This window comes from Siniperca chuatsi, linkage group LG20, assembly GCF_020085105.1.
Source record: "Siniperca chuatsi isolate FFG_IHB_CAS linkage group LG20, ASM2008510v1, whole genome shotgun sequence".
NCBI lineage: Eukaryota > Metazoa > Chordata > Actinopteri > Centrarchiformes > Sinipercidae > Siniperca > Siniperca chuatsi.
The window spans coordinates 26,714,494-26,741,986 of NC_058061.1; the positions used below are offsets into that span (position 1 = coordinate 26,714,494).

At 39.8% G+C, this 27,493-nt stretch overlaps 1 protein-coding gene across 3 annotated transcripts; it reads left to right on the forward strand.

Moving 5' to 3' along the window:
* The first annotated feature begins 39 nt into the window (after positions 1-39).
* si:ch211-214e3.5 (zinc finger protein 518A) lies at positions 40-27,081 on the forward strand. 3 transcript variants are annotated; one of them, XM_044178452.1, is made up of 4 exons: positions 40-433; positions 4,302-4,381; positions 17,221-17,293; positions 17,978-27,081. In XM_044178452.1, exon 4 carries the CDS (start codon positions 17,998-18,000, stop codon positions 22,150-22,152), a length of 4,155 nt encoding a protein of 1,384 aa, XP_044034387.1. In that variant the 5' UTR covers positions 40-433; positions 4,302-4,381; positions 17,221-17,293; positions 17,978-17,997; the 3' UTR covers positions 22,153-27,081. The 3 variants fall into 3 exon arrangements, with proteins under 3 accessions (XP_044034387.1, XP_044034386.1, XP_044034388.1); XM_044178451.1 differs by lacking the exon at positions 17,221-17,293; XM_044178453.1 differs by lacking the exons at positions 4,302-4,381; positions 17,221-17,293.
* The last annotated feature ends 412 nt before the right edge of the window (positions 27,082-27,493 follow it).

Below are 27,493 nucleotides of genomic sequence, written 5' to 3' on the forward strand. Positions count from 1 at the left end.
AGGAAATGGCGTATATCCGCCATTGCTGCTCATTGCTTCTTCTTCCACCTAGTACACACACACACACACAGACACAGGCAACGAATGACGTAGGGCTCATACTGCGAAAACACCATCAGGTTCACGTGGATGTCTCGTAAAACAGAATATATTTCAACTTTAGTGAAAGTTGTTTTAACTGTGTTTTCTACGAAAAAATGTCCTTCATGGCACTAGTTTTGTATTTGACAAGCAATACATATTCATCCGCTTCTACATGAGTGTCAAGAGCACAGCAGTACCCGGATGGACTGTCATGGCCGCCGTTGCTGTGGTTCCATAGAGAGGAGAGAAGGAAGGCAAATGTTTCTGCTGTGTGGTTTTTCTGCCTTAACCTCCTTTATATAATGTCGGACGATGACGGGACGCCGCCTGAACTTCCATCGAGTTCATAGTAAGAAACAACGGATTTTCTGAAACTTTGAATGTCTTCGCGTGGGTGGGGGCTTTATTTTGGTGTAAAATAACTGGTTACTAAAGTCCACAGACACTAACATTGGCGCAAAGTGATTAACATATTTTCCATGTATCGAGATTTAAATTGCCACAGTGCAATAACATGTCAGTGTATAGTCTGGAGTCCTTTGTTGCTGTCTGTCTACAGCCTTTAATTCCCCCACTAATGCAGCGTTCCCTCGCGTTTCCTAAACTTAAGCGACTATGGAGCAAGTCACTCGAAAAAGTACACATAAATGTAATTAAGATGTCGAATTGCAATGTTATGGCAGGTATTCACATTTTTTGCAGTATGTTGTACTTGTCCCTGTGTGTGGTACTGAGGCTGAGTGGAACTGCAATTATGAGACGATGCAACTTTTCCTCTCCCCTCCAAGCTTCATTTATATCTATCCCATCTAGATGGTGTTGACCAAGAGTAGCCTACCTGTCTGCAGCCCAGGTGTGCACTAAAGTCCTGCTCAGTTTTATGACAGTATTAGTTTCATATATCCAGTTTTATTAGTAACAATAAAACTCAGTAGTCTTGTCTCCATAGTATTGAATTTGATTTGGATTGTATAATTTCCATTGTGATTTCAAGTGTGTTAGGGATATAAATGATTTAACTGCCTAAGTGTTTAAGACAATGTTAGCAGAAATAAAATTGTCTTAGATTGAAGTAGGTGGTGCAGATAAGTCATAAAATCACGGCAGCCATTTTTTCCCCCAACATGGCTGCCTCGGACCCACAGGTTGACAGCTGACAGAGACATATGGAGTTGTAGGCCGATGCAGGTCTCCTGCTGATCTTACATTAATACTTTCTGAACTGTAATGTTGAATTGAGTTGGTAATACCTGTGTTCAACACTATTTAAAGAGCAGACTCATTTGCATGTCATCTGTTAAATGGAAAATAGTGTATTTTTTTAAAATTGCCATTTGACTAATCTGCTGAACAACTGATTAATTGTTTGGTCCATGAAATGTCACAAAATAGTAAAAAATGCCTGTTCCAATTTCCCAAAGCCAATGTGATGTCTTCACAACGCTCGTTTTGTCTGAGTAACAGTCCAAAGATATTAAAGGAGAACACCACTGGTTGTACACATCAAAGTCTGTTTCCAGGTATTGGGGAGTACTACTACATATGTGTAAAAAGTAATATAAAGCCTTTAGTTTCTCCAGACGGAGCTGTGTGAAGTCCTGATAAATGTCCTCAAGTGATGTCACATGAGTCAGCATTGGTTGAGGTTGAAGACTATAATAAATATTAAACAAATCTGGGTGTGTGGCGTTAGAAAAAAGCTTACCTTATTTTTTAACTGTCCATCATGAGTCTGACAAAGTTATAGAAGTCAAATGCTAAATCAGTGGAGTTCTCTTTTAATTGTCTTGTACTTTAGTTATCACAGTAGATAAAGAAAAGCAGCCAATCCTCTCAATTGAGAAGCTTCAGTTTGGAAATATTTTATAGAAAATAATGTCTTAAATGAGTACTCAATTATGAAATTTGTTGTTGATTAATGTTCTGTCTGTGGAGCTGAAATAATAGATCTGTAAGTACTTATTGATTAATCATTTCAGCTCCACATTTAACACTGCGTTAGTTCATTAAAAGGATTAAGACCCTAAAGGCATTGTTTCGGTTTTCATGTAATTCTAACTGTATAGCCTTTCTCACTTGTTTTCCTGTTAATGCTTTAATGCTGCTCATTTGCAAAGCAAATAGCAGGGGTTATAAATAAGAATATTGCAAAGGAGGCTAAACGAATCTTGAGAAAAAGAGAAACTGTTGATACTCACATTGGAGATGCTGTATTTTATAGCAGATGTGTTATTTCTTAGTGGAAGTGAAATAGACGCTTAATCCATCGTTACCAGTGTTATGCCAGGTTATTTTTTTCTCACCAAAACACATTGTGTGTATCCTTGAGCTCTAACTAATGTGTTGAATACATTTCCTTCCTCATTAAACATTTGCAAAGCCAAGGGGGAGGCACAATGCTAATACCACCTAGAATTTTTTAAATAGTAGAAATGTAATTGTAGTGTTAATATTAATAAATTAATAATAATAAGAGTTACAGCTATAGGAAAAATAATGTCAGTATTAGTAACAGAGCCAATAACAACAACTGTAGTAGCAGTTGAGCAGGAACACGAGGGCAGCAAGTGGCCCACAACCACAGATCCAGTCTCTGCAGCTCCAGAGGCAGAAATACCTGCTGAAAGCAACAGGAGGAGAGAAGCAAGCAGTCTTCTTCTTCACTGCCTTTGTTGGCACATTGCTGTGTTTCTTGCCGTATTACAGCCACCTGTAGATCAGTGGAATAGCATGATGCCATTGGAAGGAATGTGTATCACATCGCCCACATGCACATAGGTCCTCGTGCATGTGTATGAGAAAAATATAACAGGGATCCATTAATAAAAGACTGCTCTTTAACGTCAAGAATACATCCACCCTACTATGTTTTCATTTTAAAACACTGTTTTAAAATGAAAACGAGCTCCGTTCAGACGAACGTTTCAGCCCTGTTTCAGAAATAGCCTCCGTCCACACTAACATGCCTGAAAACGCATATCACGTGACTATTTACGTACACTGGACATGCGCAGGCTGTTGTAAACAGGAAGCCGATTGTCTACTCTGCCGGTGGATGTTCAGTTATAGTAAATACTGCGAATGAAGAAAAGCAATGGCAAAAAGTAAAACCAGAGATTTCTTTGCTTGGCCTGACGACAAGGCATAGACAACAAGCCCAGCAACGCCTGTAATTTGTTATCCATGTTGAATGAGCAACTGGTAGTTGAGGCTGATGTCTTTGTTTGTTTTCTTCCGGAAAAGGGACACGTGATGGGGCGTGACGAATCAGGCAAGGACACGTAGTGACTGACAAGACCCAATCAAGAAGTGAACGTGGGTGTCTGCGTCATTGTTTCCAAAAGCCTCCATTTTTGCCCGTCCAGACTAGAACGCAACTCCGGAACGAAAACGGGGCCAGCTGCCTTTCCCAACATATCCGGTTAGGGTGAAAACACCGCAGCAGTGTGGACGCTAGGTGTAAACGTAGCAAAACTCGTGCGTTTTAAAACGAAAACGTAGAGTTTTTCCTTGCCTCCATCGTCAAGTGCTTGCTCATGGTGGGAAATGTTGGATCTCTAAATATAATAATATAATAATAATAATAATAATAATAATAATAATAATAATAATAATAATAATAATAATAAAGAGTACGGTCCTGCTCTATAGGAAAAGTACAATGAGATAACTTCTGTTATGAATTGGGGCTATGTAAATAAAATTGAATTGAAACATGTCACCAAATATTTAATGTCCATCTAGTAATGTGAATGTGTACTGTATGTCACTCAGCAGCATGGCATGAACTGCAGTTCATGTGGCATGATGCTCAGCAGAGCCAGTCTTTTCTGGTCTCAAGTGATAGGAAAGTTTTTCATGTTCATAACATTAAACAACAACATTAAAATAATAATAATGATAATAATAGTAGTAGTAACAACAACAACAACAACAATAATAATAATAATAATAATAATAATAATAATAATAATAATTTGTATTTGTATATATACATACATACATACATACATACATAGGGATTAAATCACCAAAGAAGCTGTGTGACAAACAAAGGGTTTAATCTCACACGTTTTGTTCAACAAGATATTCTCCACAAATACATTTTTCCAAACACAATTTTCCATATTGAAATCACACACAGTTAATAGTATTTAAACAGAAAGTAAAATTTGGTTGAAAACTGGAAGTTGTAATTGTATGCTTGTGTCTTACAGGCACCATGGCCACACTACAAGCTCCTCTTCTTCAGACACGACATGCATTAAATCATTGAGTTTTTCCTAAAGGAGTACAGGTAATAACTGCTTTTTTAAATGTATTTTTACCAATTATTCTTACCACAGCAATGAAACTATAACTTCAGTGTGGGCCATAGAATTTGATGAGAATATGTTTTATAAGTTGATAACTTGAGCAATTGGGATGTGTTTTGGGACTTATTTTACTGGCTTAGACATTAATTCAGTTTTCTACCCTTTAGATTTTATTCAACAATTATCATGTGATTGTTGTTATTAGTATGACTACTAGCTGTACACTTATGAGTAGTGGTGTATAGACATGTAGATTCATTTTGGTGGTTTTGTGATGTTAGTCTTAAATTTCTGCCAACACTTTGAATACAATGGAAGGGAATTTTGTTTCCGGTGCTCACACCATTGAATTACTGTCAACAGTTTTCATAGGAATTTACTGAATATAATGTAGTCCCTGTGCAAAACTGTTGGCAATGTGTTCTGTAGATTATCCAGAGTAACAGGGACATTGTTTCTGAAAAGGGATGTTGCTGTTAAATTTTGTTAAATATAATTTTGTCAATGCTGTGATCACCACAAACCATGGTAGCCAAATAGTCATGTAATAACATACTATGCTGAGAGTCTCTACCACGTGTCACTGGCATCATTTACGGGTGCCGCTGCTTCTGTCCTCTGCTGTATTGGAGTTTGACACACACAGTACCATATGTGTTTTTACGCGCATGTAAAGTGCCGTGAAACTAACCGTCTGGAGCACTCCTAGTTTCGCGACACTGTTACCGTACGGGACATCACATACTTCGCTATCACTTGCCGCCGGTCTGCTGCTGCAACCCGGTATCACCCCTAAGTGTGTAATACAGATGCCGGTCCACCGTGGCAGTGTCACATTTTAAACATGTTCTCATTAGAATTTTGAGATCAAGGTTTCTTGAGTTGCATTCAGGCTTGAATTGATTAACCGTTCAGTATATTTAAATAATTTTGCTTTAAATTTTGCTCTGGCCTCAAAGTTTATATTCAGCATAATACCTTATTATCTCAATGAAATATACTGACACAAATGTATTTGTGACACAAAAAGGCAATTTATTAGTTTCTCCGGTAAAAAATATGCTTTTTTTCATCTACCAGTTCCATTGGCCGGTGAGTCAAAAAGTTAATTTCAGACACTGCCACAAACTAAATTCCTTTTACCTCTATCGTTGTATTGATTTAGAAATATCAACACCTCTCTAATACCGCTTAAACAAAAACTGAGCATTAGAACCTTCGTGAAGTATTACAGTGCAAAATGAACAGTAAAAGTTGTCAAGTCATGGACCAAATGAGCTGCATTCTGGACTCTGTAGGACCCTGCCAGACATGGTGGTGTTTCTTTCGATCTACATCATTCTTTTTTGATGAGCTTGTGAACACCTGGTGAAGTAGCTCTCACATATTTTTTAGTTTTTACATGGTGGTTCTTCAGTAAGGGTTTTCTGGATTTCTTTTTTAAAAACTTACTTTTTGTTATATTTCATTAATCTCAGTCATACACTACAATGTTTTACAATCAGTGGCAGCTGAGCAATTTTCCAGCTCAAAAGAGAAGAAAGATCAAGGGTGAAGGTTGGAGAGACTGCCGATATAAGCTGTCAATGTAATATCATGTGAAGCTTAAGGCATACTCTGCTAAAATGATTCATGGCAAATGCATATGTAGTCTCCAAAAAAAATGTCACTTTTTGTTTCAGTTAGATTTGTACACCGTATTGAAAAGCTTATCGTGACAGCAAAGAGCAAGTGTGCATTTGCATGCAAGCAGGGAGGAGAGACTCTGATTGGTGGGATTTGTTTCTTCTAACCATTGTGATTGAGCATTCATTGGCCAGGCAGTATACTTGCCAAGCAATGTGTGTCACTTCCGTCTAAGCTGACAACACTGGTATGCAGTGATTCTGTTTTGACTAAATGTCTCTCAATATCTCAAAGTGTGAGGGTCATTAGTGGGGCGGAGTTCCGGAGTATTACAGAATATATATATTGAATGGCTATTGCTGAAAAAATGCTGACAATGAATAGTATCACAAATGGGGATTGATTATATTAAAAGAAAAACTTCCTTTAAGAGGCAGAAACCTTTGACAGAACCAGACTCAATGGTGGGCGGCCATCCGCCCCTGCCATGTTAGGTTTTGAGAGAGGTTTGGATTTTGTTTTCCCTTTAATAATAACAACCTTCATTTAAAAACTGCATTTTGTGTTTACGTGTTATCTTTCACTAATATTATTTAAATTAGTTTGATGATCTGAAACATTTAAGAAAATGCAACATACACATTAATGCAGCAGTAATATTAATCCAAAAACATCATATATATAATAGTAAAACACCATTTTACCGTGCAATGACTATTTTAGGTAAATGTTGACATACTTTTACCTTAGTAGGGTTTTGAATAACTTTTACTTGTGGTGGAGTATTTTCAAAACTTGAATTAGTACCATAACTTAAGTAATGGACTTTAATACTTCTTTCACCTCTGGTTAGCACACACACAGCCTAACTGCACCTGTGTGTTACCAGCCGAGCCTTCCCCTTTAAGAAAGGTAGCCTTGTGGGTAACCTGTGTGTGAGACGGATTTGTTGTGAAAGTGAGTCTTTCCCTGTGTGTGAGGGGTATTTACATTATTTTAGTCAGCCATAAAATGTGTTGACAAGCTCAGGTTGCAGTATAGTAGTTACTGAAAGGCTGTGTGTTGTTTGCTGCCACAGAAAACAAATAAAAAGTCCCTGTTTGTTGCTACGGCATCTTGTACTTTTCACAGCAGAGTTGAAACTAGCTAGTTAACATTACCAGCTATGAGTCAGGCTAATGTCATTTAAAATAGCCTAAAACCAATATGTTTCTGAGCTGGAAGCTGCGTGTAGAGTAATTAGAGCGTTTCTCTTGTGATTTTTATTTTTCCCACCACAGCAATGACTCGTAATGTTAGCTCAGCTGCTAACAAGTTATGTCAGCTTTTTACTGTCTGGACAACTCTGCTGTGAAGAGAAGATGCTGTAAGCTAGTAACGTTACATAACGCTAAAGAGGGACTTTTTATTTTTTATTTCTCTTTGTCAGACGCGTTCTCACCTATTGGAAATACTCGTTTGGTTTAGGCGAGAGGTACAATGAAACGGCTTTTATTTTATGAGAAATCACAGGAAGTCCTCTCTCCCCACAACATATTAAAGAATATAGCAAAATATAAGAAAATAATAAAGAATATGTACAATATGACTGTTATTTAAATGACAGTTGTGCAGGGATGTGCAATATACTAAATATTTAAATGGGAATGTGCAAAAGTTTTCATTATGAATATACTGTACTATAAGGGGGGGTGTATGAGAGTCATTGTTAGTGGGGGTCCCAGGCCTTGTTGATGAGGCCAGCTGCAGATGGAAAGAAATGTGAGGTTTTGGTCCTGATGGACCGCAGCCTCCTGCCAGAGAGGAGTGTCTGAAACAGTTTGTGTCTGGGGTGGGAAGGGTCAGCCACAATCTTTCCTGCATGCCTCAGGGTCCTGGAGGCGTACTGGTCCTGGAGGGAAGGTAGATTGCAGCCAATCATCTTCTCTGTGGAGCAAATGATACACTGCAATCTGCCCTTGTCCTTGGCAGTGGCAGCAGCAAACCAGATGGTGATGGAGGAGGTGAGGATGGACTCAATGATGGCGGTGTAGAAGTGCACATCATTGTCATCAATTTCTTCAGCTGCCGCAGGAAGTACATCCTCTGCTGGGCTTTCTTGGTGAGAGAGCTGATGCTCCCACTTGAGGTCCTGGGTGATGATAGTACACAGGAAGCGGAAGGACTCCACAGCGTTGACAGGGGAGTCACACAGGGTGATGGGGGCGGGTGGGGCTGGGTTCTTCCTGTAATCCACAACCATCTCCACTATCTTGAGAGCGTTGAGCTCCAGGTTGTTCTGATTGCACCAGGTGGTCAATCTCCCACCTGTAGGCAGACTCATCCCCATCAGAGATGAGCCCAATGAGGGTGGTGTCATCTGCAAATTTCAGGAGCTTGACAGACTGGTGACTGGAGATGCAGCTGTTTGTGTACAGGGAGATGAGCAGAGGGGAAAGAACGCAGCCTTGGGTGGAACCAGTGCTGATGTTTCCCCAGCCTTACGTGCTGCCTCCTGTCGGACAGGAAGTCTGTGATCCATAGTTTTGACAGCGGAGCTGAAATCCACAAACAGGATCCTGGCGTAGGTTCCTGAGGAGTCCAGGTGCTGAAGGATGAAATGGACGGCCATGTTTACTGCATCGTTTACAAACCCAGAGGTGTGGTCCTTGGTTTTTTGGGGGACGGGGATGATTGTGGAGGATTTCAAGCAGGCTCGCACATAACATATCTCCAGTGAGGTGTTAAAGACGTCCGTGAACACTGTAGACAGCTGATTAGCACAGTGCTTCAGGGTGGATGGAGAGACAGAGTATAGAGAGAGAGAGACACTTATTGACTTCAAGCAAGCTTTCGACTCTATTTGGCATTAAGGGCTCTATTACAGACTTCGACATTGTGGTGTAGGGGGCAAAATGTATGATCTGGTTAAATCAGTGTATTTGAAAAATAGGTGTGCTGTAAAAGTTGGCGACAAACAAACTGAATCCTTCACCCAGAGAAGAGGTGTTTGTCAGGGCTGAAACTTAAGCCAGACTTTATTTAATGTGTATATAAATGAATTTATATAGAAGCATGCTGATGTGCTGTGGTAAGTGTATTGTGTCATTTCCGGTCACCGGTGTTTGTGTTTTACTAGTAGTGTATTTCTGCTGCTCTAGCTCATCAGTTAATTTTGTTCAATTCTTCATTATAGTGATCAACTATCTGCTATAAACGTACATTAGTTCTGCTCAAGCACTCATAGCTCTCTCCTTCTTTTAACAACTTTCTCGCTAATCCCACTGTTTACACGCTATTCATTTTTGCTAGCTACCGTTCTTTAGCTTAGCAGCTAGTGATGGCTTCTCTCTCTCCCTCTTACTCTCCTGCTCTCTCTTGTTCGGTGTGTCAAATATTTAGCTATTCTTCTGCCTCCTTTAGTGATAATGGTACATGTAATAAATGTAGTTTATTTGTAGCATTGGAGGCGAGGCTTAGTGAATTGGAAATGTGGTTCCACACCATGGGAACTCAACCATTAGCTGCTGTAGTTAGCCGGACCGACCAGAGGTATCTCCTGTTAGCCGAAACCACGGACGCTGGGTGACTGTCCAAAGGAAGCATAGCCCTAAGCAGAAGCCCACGGTTCACCACCAACCTGTTGACGTTTCTAACAAGTTCACCCCACTCAGCGACACACCTGCTGAGAAACCAACTCTGATTATTGGCAGCTCCATTTTGAGAAATGTGAAGTTAGCGACACCAGCAACCATAGTCAAATGTATTCCTGGGGACGTTGAATCCTATTTAAAACTGCTGGCTAAGGATAAACGTAAATACAGTAAGATTGTTATTCACGTTGGCGATAACGACTCCCGATTACGCCAATTGGAGGTCACTAAAGTTAATGTTGAGTTGGTGTGTACATATGCAGAGACAATGTCGGACTCCGTAGTTTTCTCTGGGCCCCTGCCAAACCTGACCAGTGATGACACGTTTAGCCGCATGTCTTCATTCCACCGCTGGCTGTCGAGGTGGTGTCCAGCAAACGATGTGGGCTTTGTAGATAATTGGCAGACTTTTTGGCAGAAGACCTGGTCTTATTAGGAGAGATGGCATTCATCCCACTTTGGATGGAGCAGCTCTCATAGCCAGAAATTTGGTCGAGTTTATTAGTGGACCAAAACCATGACAACTCAGTTGAGACCAGGAGACAGATTTGCAGTCCTACACGCTTCTCTGCGCTTCCAGAGCAGTTACCCACCCAAAACTCTTTAGTGATGGTGTCTGTCCCCCGATCACTTAAATTAATAAAATCTAAAGTTAACAGAAGAGGAGTTATACATAAAAACCTAAACAAAAACGCAGAAATAGCACAACAAAATAGGAGAATTAAATGTGGACTCTTAAACATCAGATCTCAGTCATCTAAAGCTGTACTAGTGAACAAATTAATATCAGAGTATCATATTGACTCATTGTGTCTTACTGAAACCTGGCTGGATCATGAAGAACATGTTTGCCTAAATGAATCCACTCCGCCCAGGCATATTAATGCTCATATTCCTCGAGGCACCGGCCAAGGAGGTGGAGTTGCAGCCATCTTCGACTCAAGCCTATTAATCAACCCTAAACCTAAACTAAATTATATCTCATTCGAAAGCCTTGTTCTTAGTCTTTCACACCCAACCTGGAAAACATGACATGCCAATTCTATTTGTTATAGTGTACCGCGCACCTGGTCCTTATTCTGAATTTTTATCTGAATTCTCAGAGTTTTTATCAAGTTTAGTCCTTAAAACAGATAAAGTAATTATTGTAGGTGATTTCAATATTCATGTGGATGTTGAAAATGATAGCCTTAGTACTGCATTTATCTCATTATTAGATTCGATTGGCTTTTGTCAGAGTGAACATGAAGCCACTCGCTGTTTTAACCACACCCTCGACCTTGTTCTGGTATATGGTATTGAAATTGAACATTTACTAGTCTTTCCACGGAATCCTTCTTTATCGGACCATTATTTAATAACTTTTGAACTGCTATTGCTGGACTACACGCCATTAGGCAAAAATTCTTACTCTAGATGTCTATCTGATATTGCTGTAGCTAAATTTAAGGAAGCATTTCCATCTGCATCCCTAGCCCTCAGTAGTAACGAATTCATGAGCTTCTTTAATGATACAATTTTAACTATTAGAGAAAAAATTAATCAAGTCCTGCCTTCAACCGGTGCCGACTTGTCTTCAAACACAGGAACCTTGGAAAAAGCTGTAGAGCCTGATGTGTGTTTTGGCTGCTTTGCTCCTGTCAATCTTCTTCAGCTGACTTCGATTAATTCATCTAAGCCATCAACCTGTCTCTTAGACCCCAACTATGCTGCTTAAAGACGTTTTACCCTTAGTTGGCACCTCTTTACTGAATATGATCAATCTGTCTTTATTAACAGGCTATGTACCACAATCCTTTACAACTCCTTAACAACTACAAACCGCTTCTTAAAAAGCCCACTCTTGATCCAGGGGTTTTAGCCAACTATAGACCTATATCTAACCTTCCCTTTCTTTTTAAGATCCTTGAGAAAGCAGTCGCCAATCAGTTGTGTGACTTTCTAAATAACAATAGTTTATTTGAGGATTTTCAGTTAGGATTTAGAGTGCATCATAGCAGAGACAGCACTGGTGAAAATTACAAATGACCTTGCATCAGACAATATACTTGTCTTGTTAGATCTTAGTGCTGCGTTCGACACCATTGACATCACATGCTATTACAGAGACTGGAACATGTAATTGGCATTTAAGGAGCGCACTAAGCTGGTTTAAATCCTATCTATCAGATCGATCTCAGTTTGTACATGTTAACGGTGAGTCCTCCGTGCACGCCAAAGTTAGTCACGGAGTTCCACAAGGTTCTGTGCTTGGACCGATTCTATTCACCTTATCTATCCTTCCTTTAGGCAATATCATTAGGAAACACTCCATAAACTTTCATTGCTATGCAGATGATACCCAATTATATCTATCGATCAAGCCAGATGAAACTAACCAGTTAGCTAAACATCAAGCATGCCTTAAGGACATAAAGACCTGGATGACCTGAAATTTTCTGATGTTAAACTCAGACAAAACTGAAATTATTGTACTTGTCCCAAACACCTCCAAGACACATTATCTAAAGATATAGTTACTCTAGATGGCATTGCCCTGGCCTCCAGCAGCACCGTAGGGAACCTCGGATTTATCTTTTGATCAGGATTTATCCTTTAACTCCCACATGAATCAAACTTCAAGGACTGCCTATTTTTCACCCGTGTAACGTTGCAAAAATCAGGCACATCCTGTCTCAAAATGATGCTGAAAAATTAGTGCATGCATGTGTTACTTCTAGGCTGGACTACTGCCCAAACAAGTCCCTTAAGACTCTCCAGTTGGTCCAGAATGCTGCGGCACGTGTACAGACAAGAACTAGGAAAAGAGATCATATTTCTCCAATATTACCTTCTCTGCACTGGCTCCCTGTAAAATCCAGAATAGAATTTAAAATCTTTCTCCTCACCTACAAAGCTCGTAATGGCACCATCGTATCTTAAAGATCTCATAGTACCATATTATCCGACTAGAACACTGCGCTCCCAGAATGCAGGGTTACTTGTGGTTCCTAGAGTCTCCAAAAGTAGAATGGGAGCAAGAGCCTTCAGCTATTAAGCTCCTCTCCTGTGGAATCAGATCCCAGTTTGGTTTCGGGAGGCAGACACCATCTCCACATTTAAGAGTAGGCTTAAGACTTTCCTCTTTGAAGCTTATAGCTTATAGTTAGGGCTGGCTTGGCTGAGTCCTGAATCATCCCTTAGATATGCTGCTATAGGCCTAGACTGCCGGGAGACTTCCCATGATGCACCTCTTTCCTCTCTCCTTCTCTCTCTCTCCATCTGTATGCATTTTTATCCTATTACTGCATGTTACTAACTCAACTTCCTCTCTCTCTCCTGTAGTTTTCTGCTTTCTTGTTTCTCTCCTCTCTCCTTCTGTTGCTTTCAGCAGGTATTTCTGCCTCCGGAGCTACAGAGACTGGATCTGTGGTTGTGGGCCACCTCCTGCCCCGTGTTCCTGCTCGACAACTGCTACTACAGTTGTTGTTATTGGCTCTGTTACTAATACTGACATTATTTTTTCTATAGCTGTCATTCCTATTATTACTAATTTATTAATATTAACACTACAATTACTATTACACTATTTAAAAAAAAAAATAATAATTCTAGGTGGTATTTGCATTGTGCCTCCCCCTCCCCCAAAACCTCTCTCTCTCTCTCTCCCTTTCTCTCCCAAAACCTAACACGACAGCGGCGGAATCAGAAATACTTTATTGATCCCCGAAGGGAAACTCTTTGTTACAGCAGCTGGCCTTTACGTCAGTGTACACAGGAGAAATTACTAGCAAAAAAATATAATACAATACACTATAAAAACTATAAAAACAGGTCAGAAAATAAATTAAGTACCAAGTGGGTATAAGTATAAAATAAAATAAGAGTGAAGTACCAAGTGGGTTTACCGGTATAATAATGCAATTTAATAATATAAGTAATAAGTAGTATTGCAACAGCAGTAATGGAGGTATGAATAATAAATAGGAAAAAGCTAAATATTGCACATGAGTATTACACAGATATTGCACAATTATTCAAGTATTGCAGAGATGTAATGATCAATGTCCAGTTTAGTGACCTAGGGTCATACAGACTAACCCTTAGAGGGAGGAGTTAAAGAGTATGATGGCCACAGGCAGGAATGACTTCCTGTGGCGCTCTGTGGTGCTTTTTGGGGGAATGAGTCTTCCACTGAAGGTGCTCCTTTGCTTGACCAGCACGTCATGGAGTGGGTGGTAGACACTGTCCAAGATGGCATGTAGTTTGGCCAGCATCCTCCTCTCTGACACCACCGCCAGAGAGTCCAGCTCCACCCTCACAATGTCACTGGCCTTACGGATCAGTTTGTTGAGTCTGTTAGCGTCCGCCCTGCTACCTACCCCCTGCTGCCCCAGCATGCAACAGCATACAGGATAGCACTGGCCACCACAGACTCATAAAACATCTTCAGCATTGTCCGGCAGATGTTGAAGGACCTCAGCCTCCTCAGAAAATAGAGACGGCCCTTCCTGTAGACAGCCTGAGTGTTCTTAGCCCAGTCCATTTTATTGTCTAAGTGTACTGCCAGTTACTTGTAGTCCTCTACAATGTCCACACTGACCCCCTGGATGGAAACCGGGGTCACTGGTGCCTTGGCCCTCCGTAGATCCACAACCAGCTCCTTAGACTTTGAACGGCGCCCACCATTGAGTCTTTTTCTGTCCAAGGTTTCTGCCTCTTAAAGGAAGTTTTTCCTTGCCACTGTCGCCAAATGCTTGCTCATGGTGGGATTTGTTGTGTCTCTGTAATTAATATTATAAAGAGTACGGTCTAGACATGCTCTATAGGAAAAGTGCAATGAGATAACTTCTGTTATGAATTGGCACTATATAAATAAAATTTAATTGAATTGAACTTACTGTGCACATGGATCAGTGTGCTGCTCTTGGCCTCTACCTCCTACATAGAGGTGAAGTCTCTGTTTTACGCTAATGACCTTGTTCTACTATCTCCTACTGAACAAGGTCTACAGCAACAGCTGGACATAGTAGAAAAGTACTGTCAGAACTGGGTCTTGGCAGTAAATAAGGAAAAAACTTCAGTGTGATTTTTAACGTCCTAGATGTCAGGAAAACAAATACCAGTTTACCATTAATAATCATATAATTGAACATAGTATGAGTTATAATAATAATAATAATAATAATAATAAAAAAACTTTATTTATAGAGCACTTATCAAAACAAAGAGCTTCACAACCAGAGAAATACCACAAGAAATAAAACACATAATATACACAAAGGATATGCTTTCAGATAAAAATGTGTTTTGAGAAGAGACTTAAACGAAGACTCTGGAACAACTTGCCTGAAAAAATTAGGTTGTTTGAGTCAGAGTCTCGGGGCCCTGATAGCAAAAGCTCTGTCCCCCTTAGTTTTCAACCTGGACTCAGGAACAGACAGGAGACCCCTGCCCGAAGATCTCAAACTACGTGAAGGTACATAAGGGATTACAAGGTCTAAAATATAGTCTGGAGCCAGGCCATGAAGAGCCTTAAAAGTAATCAACAGTATTGGTCCCAGAATTGATCCCTGAGGCACACCATACTTGATATGGGAAAAGGATGGCATGAAGTTATTAATGCTGACACAGAATTTCCTATTGGACAGATAAGATGAGAACCAGTGTAGTGCATTGCCAGATATGCCCACCCAGTGCCTCAGTCTATCTAAAAGAATGCCATGATCAATTGTGTCAAAGGCAGCACTTAAGTCCAGCAGCACAAGAATTGAACACATGCCTGCGTCTGCATTCATTAAAAGGTCATTAGTGACTTTGAGAAGGGCTGTCTCAGTGCTGTGGTGTTGACGAAAGCCAGATTGGAACTTTTCAAAGGTATTATTGTTTTCCACAGCAGCAAGAAGCTGCTTGGATACAAGTTTTTCGAGAAACTTCGAAATAAAAGGCAATTTGGAGATTGGGCGATAGTCATCCAGGAGGGTGGTATCAAGCCCAGGTTTTTTTTAGGACTGGCTGGACACAAGCAGTTTTAAAGTAAACGGGGACGCAGCCAGTAGACAGCGAGCTGTTAAACATAATTTGTAAAAGGGGCGCAATACAATCCATAACTTCCAATAAAAGCCTAGTTGGGGTTTTGTCCAGAGGGCTGGAGGACACTCTCATAAGTGACATATCTGTGAGTTCAGGCAGCGTAACAGCAGAAAAATTGCTCAAAGAAAAATTGCATTTAAGTTATACCTACCATGGTATAACCGTAACAGCATCCGGGACTTTCAACATGGCAGTGAATGCACTAAAAGAAAAGGCTTGAAGAGCTCTAAATGCAATTAAGAGAAAATTGTATAATTTCCAAATTCCAATTAAAATTTGGCTTGAAATATTTGATAATGTCATCCAGCCCATTGCGCTGTATACCCGTTGGGACATACATCCAACAGAATCTTTACATGCAGAATTCTGCAGATACATTTTACACGTATACAGAAAAACACCAACAAATGCATGTAGAGCAGAATTAGGCAGACACCCACTGATGATTAACATTCAAAAGAGAGCCCTCAAATTTTTTAATCACCTTAAATCCAGCCCCCTAGACACCCGCCATTCCAAAACCCTCCAAACCTAAGACCCGAGCCCAGAAGAGAGTCCCCTATGTCAGCTGGTGCTGAGACTAACTGCAGACACACTGTGACCAGTCTCACAACAACACAGCTTTCCAAACACCAATCAGAGTAAACCAAATTATAACACAATGTAAAGAAACCTATTTGGAACATTGGAAAGAAGAAACTAAAAGCCAAAGTAGATCAGAATGTTATCTGGCCCTAAAAAGAGATTATGAATTGGCAGAATATCCCTCTGCTGTCAGATAGAAAGCAGAGACAGATCCTAACCAAGTACAGGCTTAGTGACCACAAACTGCCAATCGAAAAAGGAAGACAAAAAATCCTGGCAACCAAAAGAAAACAGAATATGTGATCACTGTTCGACAGGTGAGGTTGAGACAGAGATGCACTTCATCCTACAATGTACAACATTCAATGAAATAAGAAACATTTACTTTAACAAGTTCACCTCTGTAATCTCAGATTTCAAAGAGCTAAATGACCTCTCAAAATTAAAAATACTCGGAGACGGAGACAGGGCATATCTCGTTGCCTAATATATATCAACATGCCACAACCTAAGGGACAATGAATGACCTAGACACAAACACATTCCTAACAAAAAATGTTGCAATGTTTATGTAGTTTTCCCTTACTTGTATGTTTAACTGCAAGCCAATATGTATTATGTGTGTATGTATTACCCAAGCCAGCCCTAACTATAAGCTTTATCAAAGAGGAAAGTTTTAAGTCTACTCTTAAATGTGTAGATGGTGTCTGCCTCCCGAACCCAAACTGAGACCTGATTCCACACTAACAGTAATCCAGAATATTCTCCTCACTAGTTGGGCATTTAATTAAACTGGTGTGCAGGGTCTGTATTTAGGGAATTCATGGCTGAGATTTCCCTTGTTAAAGTCACAGAGGACAATAACTAAGGAGTGTGTGTGTGTGTGTGTGTGTGTGTGTGTGAAGACTGCGCCGACGGAGGCGCAGAAGTGCACCGGCACGCTTCCCTCTCCTTCGGCTTTTCACTGCATAAGCAAAGGTGAGCGCACCTTTGACCATAATGTCCAAAAATTCCACTGATAACAGCAGAAAAGACGTAAATATGTCCACTGGTGTAGTTCCCCTGATGTTTTGGTCTTCTCTGGTGAAAGAGCTCTGGGTATCACTGCAGGAAACTGAATCTATGAACAAAACAAGACACAACATCTTGCATACATGTCCATATTGACAAACGTTTAAACATATATATTTGTATGTGTGATCTAAGCATCTCAGAACTAGCTCAAGCGGGTGACCTGGTGGGCTTTAAGAGGTTTCATACATCCAAAGAAGTTCTATAAAAAACACCCGGCGTCTAATTGAGACCTGCATTTATTTGTCAAAATGTGTAGCCACACCAGGGCAGTAAAGGTAGAGCATGTTGGCCACCAATCGGAAGGTTGGCGGTTCGATCCCGGGTTCCCCCAGCCCACATGTTGAAGTGTCCTTGGACACTGAACCTCAGGTGTGTGAGTGTGTGTGTGACCGATCTGCACCTGCCATCAATGTGTGAATGTGATATGCAGTGTGAAGCTCTTTGAGAAGTCAGAAAGACTAGAAAGGTGCTATACAAGTACAGTCCATTTACCATTTAAAAGGGATCGGCATCTAATTGAAGGTTTATGGAAAGTGGGATCCTTCTGCCTATATTAATGAAAAACACATTTGATTTCTTCTCTTACAGATATCTGAAGTTTTACAACTATGGAAGAAGACCTCACAATACCTCATGATTCTGCCAAAAACTGCAACATATCAGTAACAGAGGATGATAAAGAAAAGGTAAAAGACTTTGTGTATAAGCATTTCAGAGAAGTGACAGATGGGTCACTCTTCAATAATGCAGAAGAGTCTTCCATTAAGGAACATGGGAGTTCCACCAAGAAAGATAAACAGACTCTCAATAAAGCCCATTGTAAAATTCAGCAGGGGGCTGTTTTCTCTGGAAAGATTCTGAGTTTTGAATGCGCTGTGTGTAAAGATGATTCCACATATAGCCCCAATGATCTCCTTAAACATTTTCGAGCGGCTCATAAAGGAACCCTTCCTACATACCCTTGTGACCTGTGCGGGTTTGTCACAAACGAGTTCCCTGCTCTTCAACGGCATCGGATTGAGCACAGGAATACTCTGGTTACATGTGAGCTCTGCAACGATGATGTGCAATACTCTCTGCTTTTGCTTACCAGACACTACATCATGTGTCATAGTCTAAATGGACAGTTTAACTGTGACTGGTGTGAGTTTACAACTGTGGATGCAGGTACATTCGTCCAGCACATCCATCATCATAATGAGCATCCTTGGAAGTGTTCGAAATGCAGACATATCAGCTTGAACGAAGAGGATCACCAGAAGCATATGAAAGCTCACTTGGGTACATTCCCCTTCACTTGTCACATCTGCGGATATGGTGCAGCAAGAAGCGAGTACCTAAAAAAACACATGGCAGCTGTTCACAAAGAAGAGGCAGAGAGAAGGAATGTATGGAAGGCTATAGAAGACAACGGGACTCCAGCAAATTCATCTGCAAGCTTAAAACTTTTGCTAAAAAAGAGTGGTGAATCCCAGGAGGCTCAGAGAATATCAAAACTGAACTGTCTTGCTGGGAATTTATCAAACCAAAATGGCAGGCTAATCAAACCAGAGATATCCTTAGAGGAGACCCACCATTTTGTTGATGGGACTGTAGCGAAAAAGGACAATAAAAATTGGAGCAAAGGCTCTCATAACACAGATCAGTCAATGCCAGTAATGTTACAGGAATGGGACAACTCTGCATGTTCTGATTCTGCAAGTCACACCAATCCTAATGGACTGACGGTTCTGATGGTTAAGAACAAAATCTCTCTTCCCCCCAACTGTACAACCAAAGTGATGGGATTCAAGATGGTTGATGGCAAAAAACATTTAGTTCTCAAAGTAATACCAACAGCAAAGCAAGACTCATCCACTCAGAACCATTCCTCAGTTGAAGATGTGGGCTCCTCAGCACCAAATCCTGTGTTGGATAAAAGTAAAGTCTCTGAGAATGGGGAATGCTCTGATAGCAAGAGCTCAACATCACATTGCTTTGCTATTTCACCAAGAAGTGGATCTTGCTGCTGTGATGATATTATGGCAGTAAAGGTAAAGATTGAGGACGAAGAAACCTCTGTTTGCAACTTTGATTCCACCCCACATAGAGTTGATGTTGAGGAACAGACTAATCCTTTACTAAATAGGTCTTTGAATTGTGCAGATACATTATATCCCATCACAAATGAGTTTGATCATGTTTGCGCCCAAAGTCACCCAAGTCAAACAACCTGCTCAGAGAGAAGTAAGTTTGATAATATCTCAGTCTCTGCAACATTTAACTCTGATGCAACCAGCCATAGTGGTTCAATAGTGTGTGCTGGTAAGGTCACTGGTTTATCTTCACCTTCAAAAGTTGCTCAGGAGTCATTGCTTTCCAAACAGATCTCCAAAAAAACAGTTGAAAACTGTGGGACAACAGATGAGTTATCATTGACTGATATAGTAGCAGACAAACTCATTGACGAACACAACTCTTCCTCTAACACTATAGAAAATGATGACCAATCTTCTCAGACTACTCCAGAAAAGGATAACCCTGACAGGGTTAGAACTGAGATCAAACATAAAAATGGGCAGCAAAAATTTTCAACAAATCCACCTCCATCAGAGTCATCCACACCCACTTCAGGTAGCCACAGAGAAAGTGCCATGGGCTCAGAAAACTACACACAAAATTCACCAAACCAAGAAGTGTTTACCTTTCACAATTATTCTAAGGAAACATTCAGCACTTCACCTAACACTACCCAAAATGTTGACGATATATCCGAACATTCAGCAGAAAAAGAAAGTATTTGCGAAACATCACAGTTTAGCTTGACTTTGGCAGAGTCTCCAGAACCATTCACAGAAAGTGTCAATGGAGTAGACTCAACTCCAGAAAATAATCGAGAGGGCATGAAGAAAGTGTCAGATAGTGACATTGAGGTTGAGGAGTGCATAGCTAGTGTTGACGATCCTCCCACTGAGGATGAAAATCCTGAGTCAGTGCTCCAAGACTTTAATATTATCAAAATTGAGGAGGAGAGCATTCCTATATCCAAAAAACAGTCAGAAACAAACAGTAGTTCAACTTCCTTGGGCAGTTTTGTGGAGGAACATTCAGATGCAATCATTACCCAACAACTGATCAAAGAAAGAGTTGGATCTTCAAGTGCAAGCAATGATTCTTTAAAACAAACAAAAACAACTCTGTTCTCAATTCTTCAATTGCCAGAGGGTAAGCAGCCAGTACTCCTGAGGACTACTGAGAATCGATTTGCCATGCCAGTGCAGGTCAAGACCACTCCAGGTTTCAAACTGATAACCAATTCTGCAAATCCTCAGATCAATGTATCTTACATGAAGCCAGGGTTAGAAAGATCAAGTAACCCCACTGGCATAACCCTTACTCCAAACAGCAGGATAGGTGTATCAGCACCAAAGGCAGGAGCTGCTGAAAAAGGGACAACACTTATTTCTGCTGTTCAACCAGGTGTTAGCACCACCTCAAATCACTACTTTATCAACAGCCCAGGTTTTAAGGGTCCTGTACTCCTTTCAAGCACACCACATAATACACCTACAGACAAAACAGCAAAGACACAGCCAACTTGCTACTTAGTTCAGAGGTCTGTTCCATTTGTTCAGACCCCTAGTACTCCTGGCCTCAGATTAGCAAGTACACAACTCCCACTGAACTCACGGCCAGTTCTGGCCATGCCTGTGAGCTCTGCAGACAAACCCAGCACTCTGCAGACGGGTCGCCAGGCATTCTTGCTCCGATACATTTCTCCACCCAAATCAGGCCTACTATTGAACAACCAAGATGCAAAGACTGGGACTCAGTGTAGCCAAACCAGTGACAGCACTGGAAACAAAGTCATATTTAAAATTGTCACACCCACTGGTAGCCTCCTTACAAGTGGCTCTCCCACCTCAAGCAATCAACCTTTGTTTTTGGCCACCAGACCTCAGACCCAATGTTTTCTGGTGTCATCAAACAAAACTAATGCAAATGCTTCCAATGGAGTAAAGAAACTGATCACCATACAAAATACTGCACAGAAAGATGTCAAGGGATCTTGCATTTCACCCTCTCAGATGAATGTAAAGGTACCACAGTGTGAAGCAGAGAAACCTATCCTAGCCCCAAGGCCAATTCGGCCTCCAAGCCAAAGGAAAAGGCGCAGGAAACCATTATTTGACGAGCTTCCAGCAACAGTGCATAAAGCTAGAAGACTCACAAATAAAGTACTGACTGAGAAAGAGACTACTGTGTTATGGAAGCCTGTACCCAAAGAAGTTGAAAGGACACTGAGACTTGCCCCATTCAGTTCTCTACAGCAAGTCAAATGCCCTCGTAGATACCAACCTGTAGTGGTGCTCAATCATCCAGATGCTGACATTCCCGAAGTGGCCAATATCATGAAGGTAGTGAACAGGTACAAAGGTGCTGTTACTAAGGTCTCTCTGTCTCAGAAAACAATCCAAGCACTCTCCGAGCTACGTGTTCTAGGGAAGAATTCCTCGACCAAAGCTGCGTCGTCTCACAGCGATGATCCAAGACCTCGGCCAGTTCGGAGTTCTGTCCGAGAGCGATTCCTCCTGAAACTGAAGTTAAGGAAAAAAAGCAAAAAAAAATACGAGGTAGTGGAAACTTTATCCGGTTGTAGACAAGAGCCTGTGGTGTTTGACTGCTGGTTTTGTGGTCGGCTCTTCAACAGCCAAGAAGATTGGATTGGTCATGGCCAGCGGCACCTCATGGAGGCAACTAGAGACTGGAATCAGCTTTTCTGAAAAATTTAAATGGGTTGATATTCTGTCTTCTTGAGGTGGAACAAATGGTTAAAGTTGTATATTTTTAATGACCTTCCACTATACGTTTGTTCTTTTCCTGTAAATACATATTCTTAAATCAATCATAGTTTATCTTTTCATAGGTGCATATTCTGGTAAAATATGTACTGCAAGCATGATTTGTATCATGCATGCACAGGTCAAATTGAACTGTGAAAATGGTACACTGTAATTGAGTTGGAGTTGTTGTAAGAGCTCTAGCTTAAAGAAAGGGGACAATGTCAGCAAAGGTTGTATGCAGTGTTGGATTAAATTACTCAGGTGATGTCATATTAATCTGGTTTGTCATTTTCAAAAAAACATAAGCCTAGTTTAAGGGACTTTTGTATCTTTTATTATCCTGCCCACGAGGACAGGAAACTGTATTTGTATAGCTTAACTCTAAAGCTTGTAGACAAGTTCAATTGTTTTGCGCTTGTGATGAAAAAATGTTCTGGTCCAAATTATTCCTTTTTGTATGATGTTTTAAGTGAAGGGGGTATAATTTTACACTATTGTCAGGATTTTGTCAACCTGTAGCATGCATTTGTCATAACTAGAGCTGAGATTTTTCACGGTAATCTCTTTAGTCTGCCAAGTGTTGCAAATAGACAGATGGTTTTATAAAAAAAACTTTTGCAGAAAATAGAAATCATGTATCTTTTAAACAGGAAACAGTTTCATGGCTCTCTTTCAGTACTTGAGAAATACAGATCAGCCCATTTTACACCCTATGCAGTTTCGATCTAACAATATTTTTGTCATCAGCTGAAGCTGTTGGCTTGTGCTCATGTTGTGAATCATCTGAATCCACATTTTATTTCTGAATTTACTGATAAATCTTAAAGGTTCCTTGAATTTGCTTTCAGATTGTACTTTTTTTGTGGGTTGCAATGTTTATTCATTGCAAAAGACTTTGATGTATGATGTTAACATCAAGAGAGACTTAATATGAAAATCTGTCAGAAACAACAGAAATGTTACAAATATGTTTTCCCAGGGCTCGACAGTAAGATTCGGCATCCACTTCCAAAACTTATAGATGCCAGAGTTGACACAATGGCTGCATTCTTTTGATCATTTATAACTGGAATTGTAAAGGTTATGAGTAATATCAGTATCAATAAGTGATATCAACAATGGTTAAACTAGGGCTGTAACTAACAATTTTCTTCACTGTCGATTAATCTGATGATTAACTTCTCTGTTAATCAATTAATCGTTTCATATATTAAATGTCAGAATATGTGAAAAATGCCTCTATTTTCTATTGTCTTTGTTTTGTCAGACAGTCCAACAGCCAAAGATATTCAGTTTATTATCACGAAATACAAAGAAACGCAGCAAGTCATCCCCATTTAGAAGCTGAAATATGGCAAAATTTGGCATTTTTGCTTGAAAAATTACTTAAATGATCAGTCAATTATCAAAATAGTTGCACTGATTGTTTTTCTGTCGATCGACTAATAGATTAATCGCCTAATCATTTCAACTCTAGGTTAAACATATTTAATCCATATTTATATCCTTTTTATGTTTGTTGTTAAGCTACTATCGGTGAAACTCAATTTCTTGCAGATATTTCACATTAAACGCCTGTTGGGAAAGAAAGAGGTTATGCCCTTAATACTGCTGGAAGGCTTTTAATCTGAAACATCTGTGCAGGAAGTATAACTTTTTATTGACAGTAGCTTAACAGCATTTTTTTTGAAACAGCAAAGTGGAAGCAATTGGTAAAAATTTGTGAATGAAAACAATATTTCTGTTTGAGAAGACAAAGTCAGAGCAGCAGAGTGGTGAGTATGATACGACTGATGTTCTAATGGAATTAGTGCTGTGGAAATGTAAAAAAAGCTGGTCAGCTAATGCAACTAAGCAGCCAATAATGTTGAGCACTGTGTTACTATACCACCCTCTACAAAATAACTAAATTTTAGCCACTTGGACCACTACCACAGCACTTTGGAAAATGAAAATATTGTTTTTGCCCCTTGAAGCTGTGTTACTGCTGCTATTGCTGATTAGAATAAGGACAAAGGTAGTTTTTATGATGAGTTGGCTGGATCACAAATCTCAAATCTTTTAGTGTAAGTACAAAACGCGACGGCTGAAAGAAATGTAAACTGTACAGGAGTAGATGAGGGTGTATATCAAAAATGTGAAACAGCATTTTTTGACATGAATTTGCTATACAACAAAGTGCACCCAGAGACCCCAGATTAGAATAGAAATGGCATTTTCATACCTTTTTTTAAACTGTTCTTGGTTCAATAAAAAGTTTCTTGTTAATATCAAGTACTTTCAGAAGCGATTTAATAGTTAGTGTTTGTTTTTCATGCTCTGTAGACATTTTAAGTGTAGTAGGAGCCCTGAACCCATGTGTTTGGTATTAACTTGCACCTTTTATTGCATTAATGTTGTACTGTAAATCTGCTCACTGTCATCGTTGAGTCCAGTATGCTGCACATACATTTGTTTTAATGTTACATTTGACACACTTTTTTTTTTTTTTATGGCAACAGGACATGGACTTGGTATTTTCTTCATGGGTTTTAATGATTGTATTACATGATGATCAAACCGTGGAATGAATGTTTTATTCCGTTCAATATGCAAAAGTGACAACAATGCAAGCCATGCTAATATTTTTATACTTCAAAATGGTTCTAAACAGCCAGCCTCCAATTACTGAAGTTCTGACCTCAGCAGGGTCTGCTTTTCACCAGCATTTCCTAAATGTTAATTTTAATCAATGGCTCCAATCAACAGGGTATTTTATTCTACATTAGGTTAATTCCCTGAAATAATTTCATATAAAATGCCTATACATGTAGCATGAGTAGTCGCTACATTACACTGATGTTTTTGACTTACCAATGAAACCAAACATTCATTCAACGTTCACCTGGTTCATGAGGTGTTTTCACAAGCTCTTCTTAAAGGAATTGTTCAACATTGTGGGAAATATGCTTGCGCTTGCTTTTTTTTCGGAGAGTGAGATGGGAAGATTAATATCAATGTCATGTCTGTGTGTTGAGGACAGAGCTGGAGTCCGGTCAAGGTTAGCCTAGCTTAGACTGGAAGCAGGGTAACTGCTCGCCTGGCTCTATCCAAAATTAAAAAATAACCAGATACAGCGTGTTAATAAGTGAGCTTTGAATGTGTTGCTAGTTGTAATTTAATCTGTACACAAACAGAAATGTAAAAATTACTATTTGTGGTTTTGGGGGAGTTGGAACTATTTGACAAACAGCAATTTATCCATCTGCCCAGTACTTCTGTGCAGTGTCTGCGGCTACAGCTCAAGTTGCCAGATACGCTTAATAGTATAGCTCTCTGTACAGGCATGATGGCACCAGAACTGTCAACCTCACTTAACGACAAGATTCCTGGAAGGTGCAGAATTGTTGTTTGTCAAGAAGTAGTTCCAGCACGAAACTCCCCCTCGTTTCTGCATTTCTGTTTGTGTACGGATATAACAAACGAGATACAACATGCTAACTGGTGAGCTTGAAGTGTCTCTGGGCATATTTTTTTTTATATTTGGACAGTGCCAGGCTAGCTGTTTCCCTATGCTTCCAGTCTTTATGCTAAGCTAGGCTAAGCACATCCTGACTCCAGCTCTATACATAACACACATTAGATTGATAGAAATCTTCTCATCTCATTCTTTGAAAGAAAGTGAATAAGCGTATTCGTTGACATATTTCAATAAGAACAGAGCTGGAGTACATGATTAGCTTAATTTACCATTAAGACTGGAAGCAAGAATTAGTTTCCAGCACATAGCATCCCCCCTTAAACCACAAATTGTTATTTTTACATTTCTTTTTGTGTACAGCTGAAACAAAGCAGATACATGTTAATTAGTGAGATTTAGAGGTGTTGGTTGCTTTGGACAATCAGGCTAGTTGTTTCCCCCCCGCTTCCAGTCTTAATCTTAAACTAGGCTAACCACGTCCTGACTCCAGATCCGTACTTAACAGACAAACATGACATTCATATCCATCTTCTCTTCTCACTCTCGGAAAGAAAGTGAATAAACTTATTTCACAAAATGTTGAACTACTCACTTAATCAATCCAGCCTACCATGCTGCTTATTTCCTTGGTCATAATGTCCCTTTTCCAAGACAAACCATTTAATTGTACTGCTTACATATACATTACTTTAAGGTAAAATAACAGGTTATAAAGTAACTAAAGGTTCTGCACTCACCCCCCTCAACTAGACAGCTTGAATTGATCACAGCCAAATGGATGCAAACACCAAATGAACTCCAGGTCTTATTTCAGTTTGTTTCACATGGGTTTATGCTTGTGGCTGACTGATCCCATGGTTTCAATTATATGATGGAAATGCACAAAGTCCTGTTTTTTCCCATCTTTCCACTCTGCTTCTTCTTCACTGCTCAGGCCAAAGAACTATTTGGGTTTATCGTGAAAATGTTGTTGATGGGATTTCTAACTGTACAAATGAGTTCTGCACTGTGATAATTACAAACCACTCATTTTATGGGGATACACTTATTTCAGTTACTTATCAGTTAAGCCTGAAATTAAAATAAAAAAAAAAACAATAATTTAATACAGTTTCAGTTTATACACAAAGACAACTTCTACACTTCAGCCCCTTACTGTTCCCCTTCAGCTCTTAGGATGATGATGCTCTACGCTACCACAAACTAGATTGTAGGTTTCATTGCTCAAATGCTGAACTCATCATGTACAGTAAACTGATCCTGTCCAGCAGGCTGTTCAAATTGTTACTGAATCTTTCCTCATGCGAAGTGCCTCAAATGTCCTTGTACAGGTTGACAATGTGTACTGTATTATTCTGTTCAACTTAGTGGTTCACTCTCCTCTAATAAATGTACATACCTTATGGAAACAATGTGCCGTTTTTTTTTGTGTTGACTTGATCACAAATGATGGCACACTCATTAGTGATAACACGGTTTGCTAATATCTATATGCTTTATATAGCACAGAGGTGAAATAATGAAGTGGCCTGTCCCTCTACCTTTTGTCTAATGCTAATGATGCTGAAAAGATCCACATGAGGGCAGCACAAGACAAAATGTTATAGGAATTCCTACCTGAATTTTATTTAGTTGAATAATCACTTTATACAATAACTTGTGATTTATGTCGGCCTAAATCAGAAACTAAAAGTATTATTATACTGTAGATAATTATGAAGTGAGCACCTGCAGCTGGGTAATGAGTAATGTGTAAGTTGGACTGGAAACAATACAGTATGGTTTACAAAAAAAAATCAAACATTTAAGGGATGATTTGTA

Bases quoted from the DNA above. Each gene is read 5' to 3' on its own strand.
- si:ch211-214e3.5 (XM_044178452.1), top strand. From the start codon at position 17,998: ATGGAAGAAGACCTCACAATACCTCATGATTCTGCCAAAAACTGCAAC.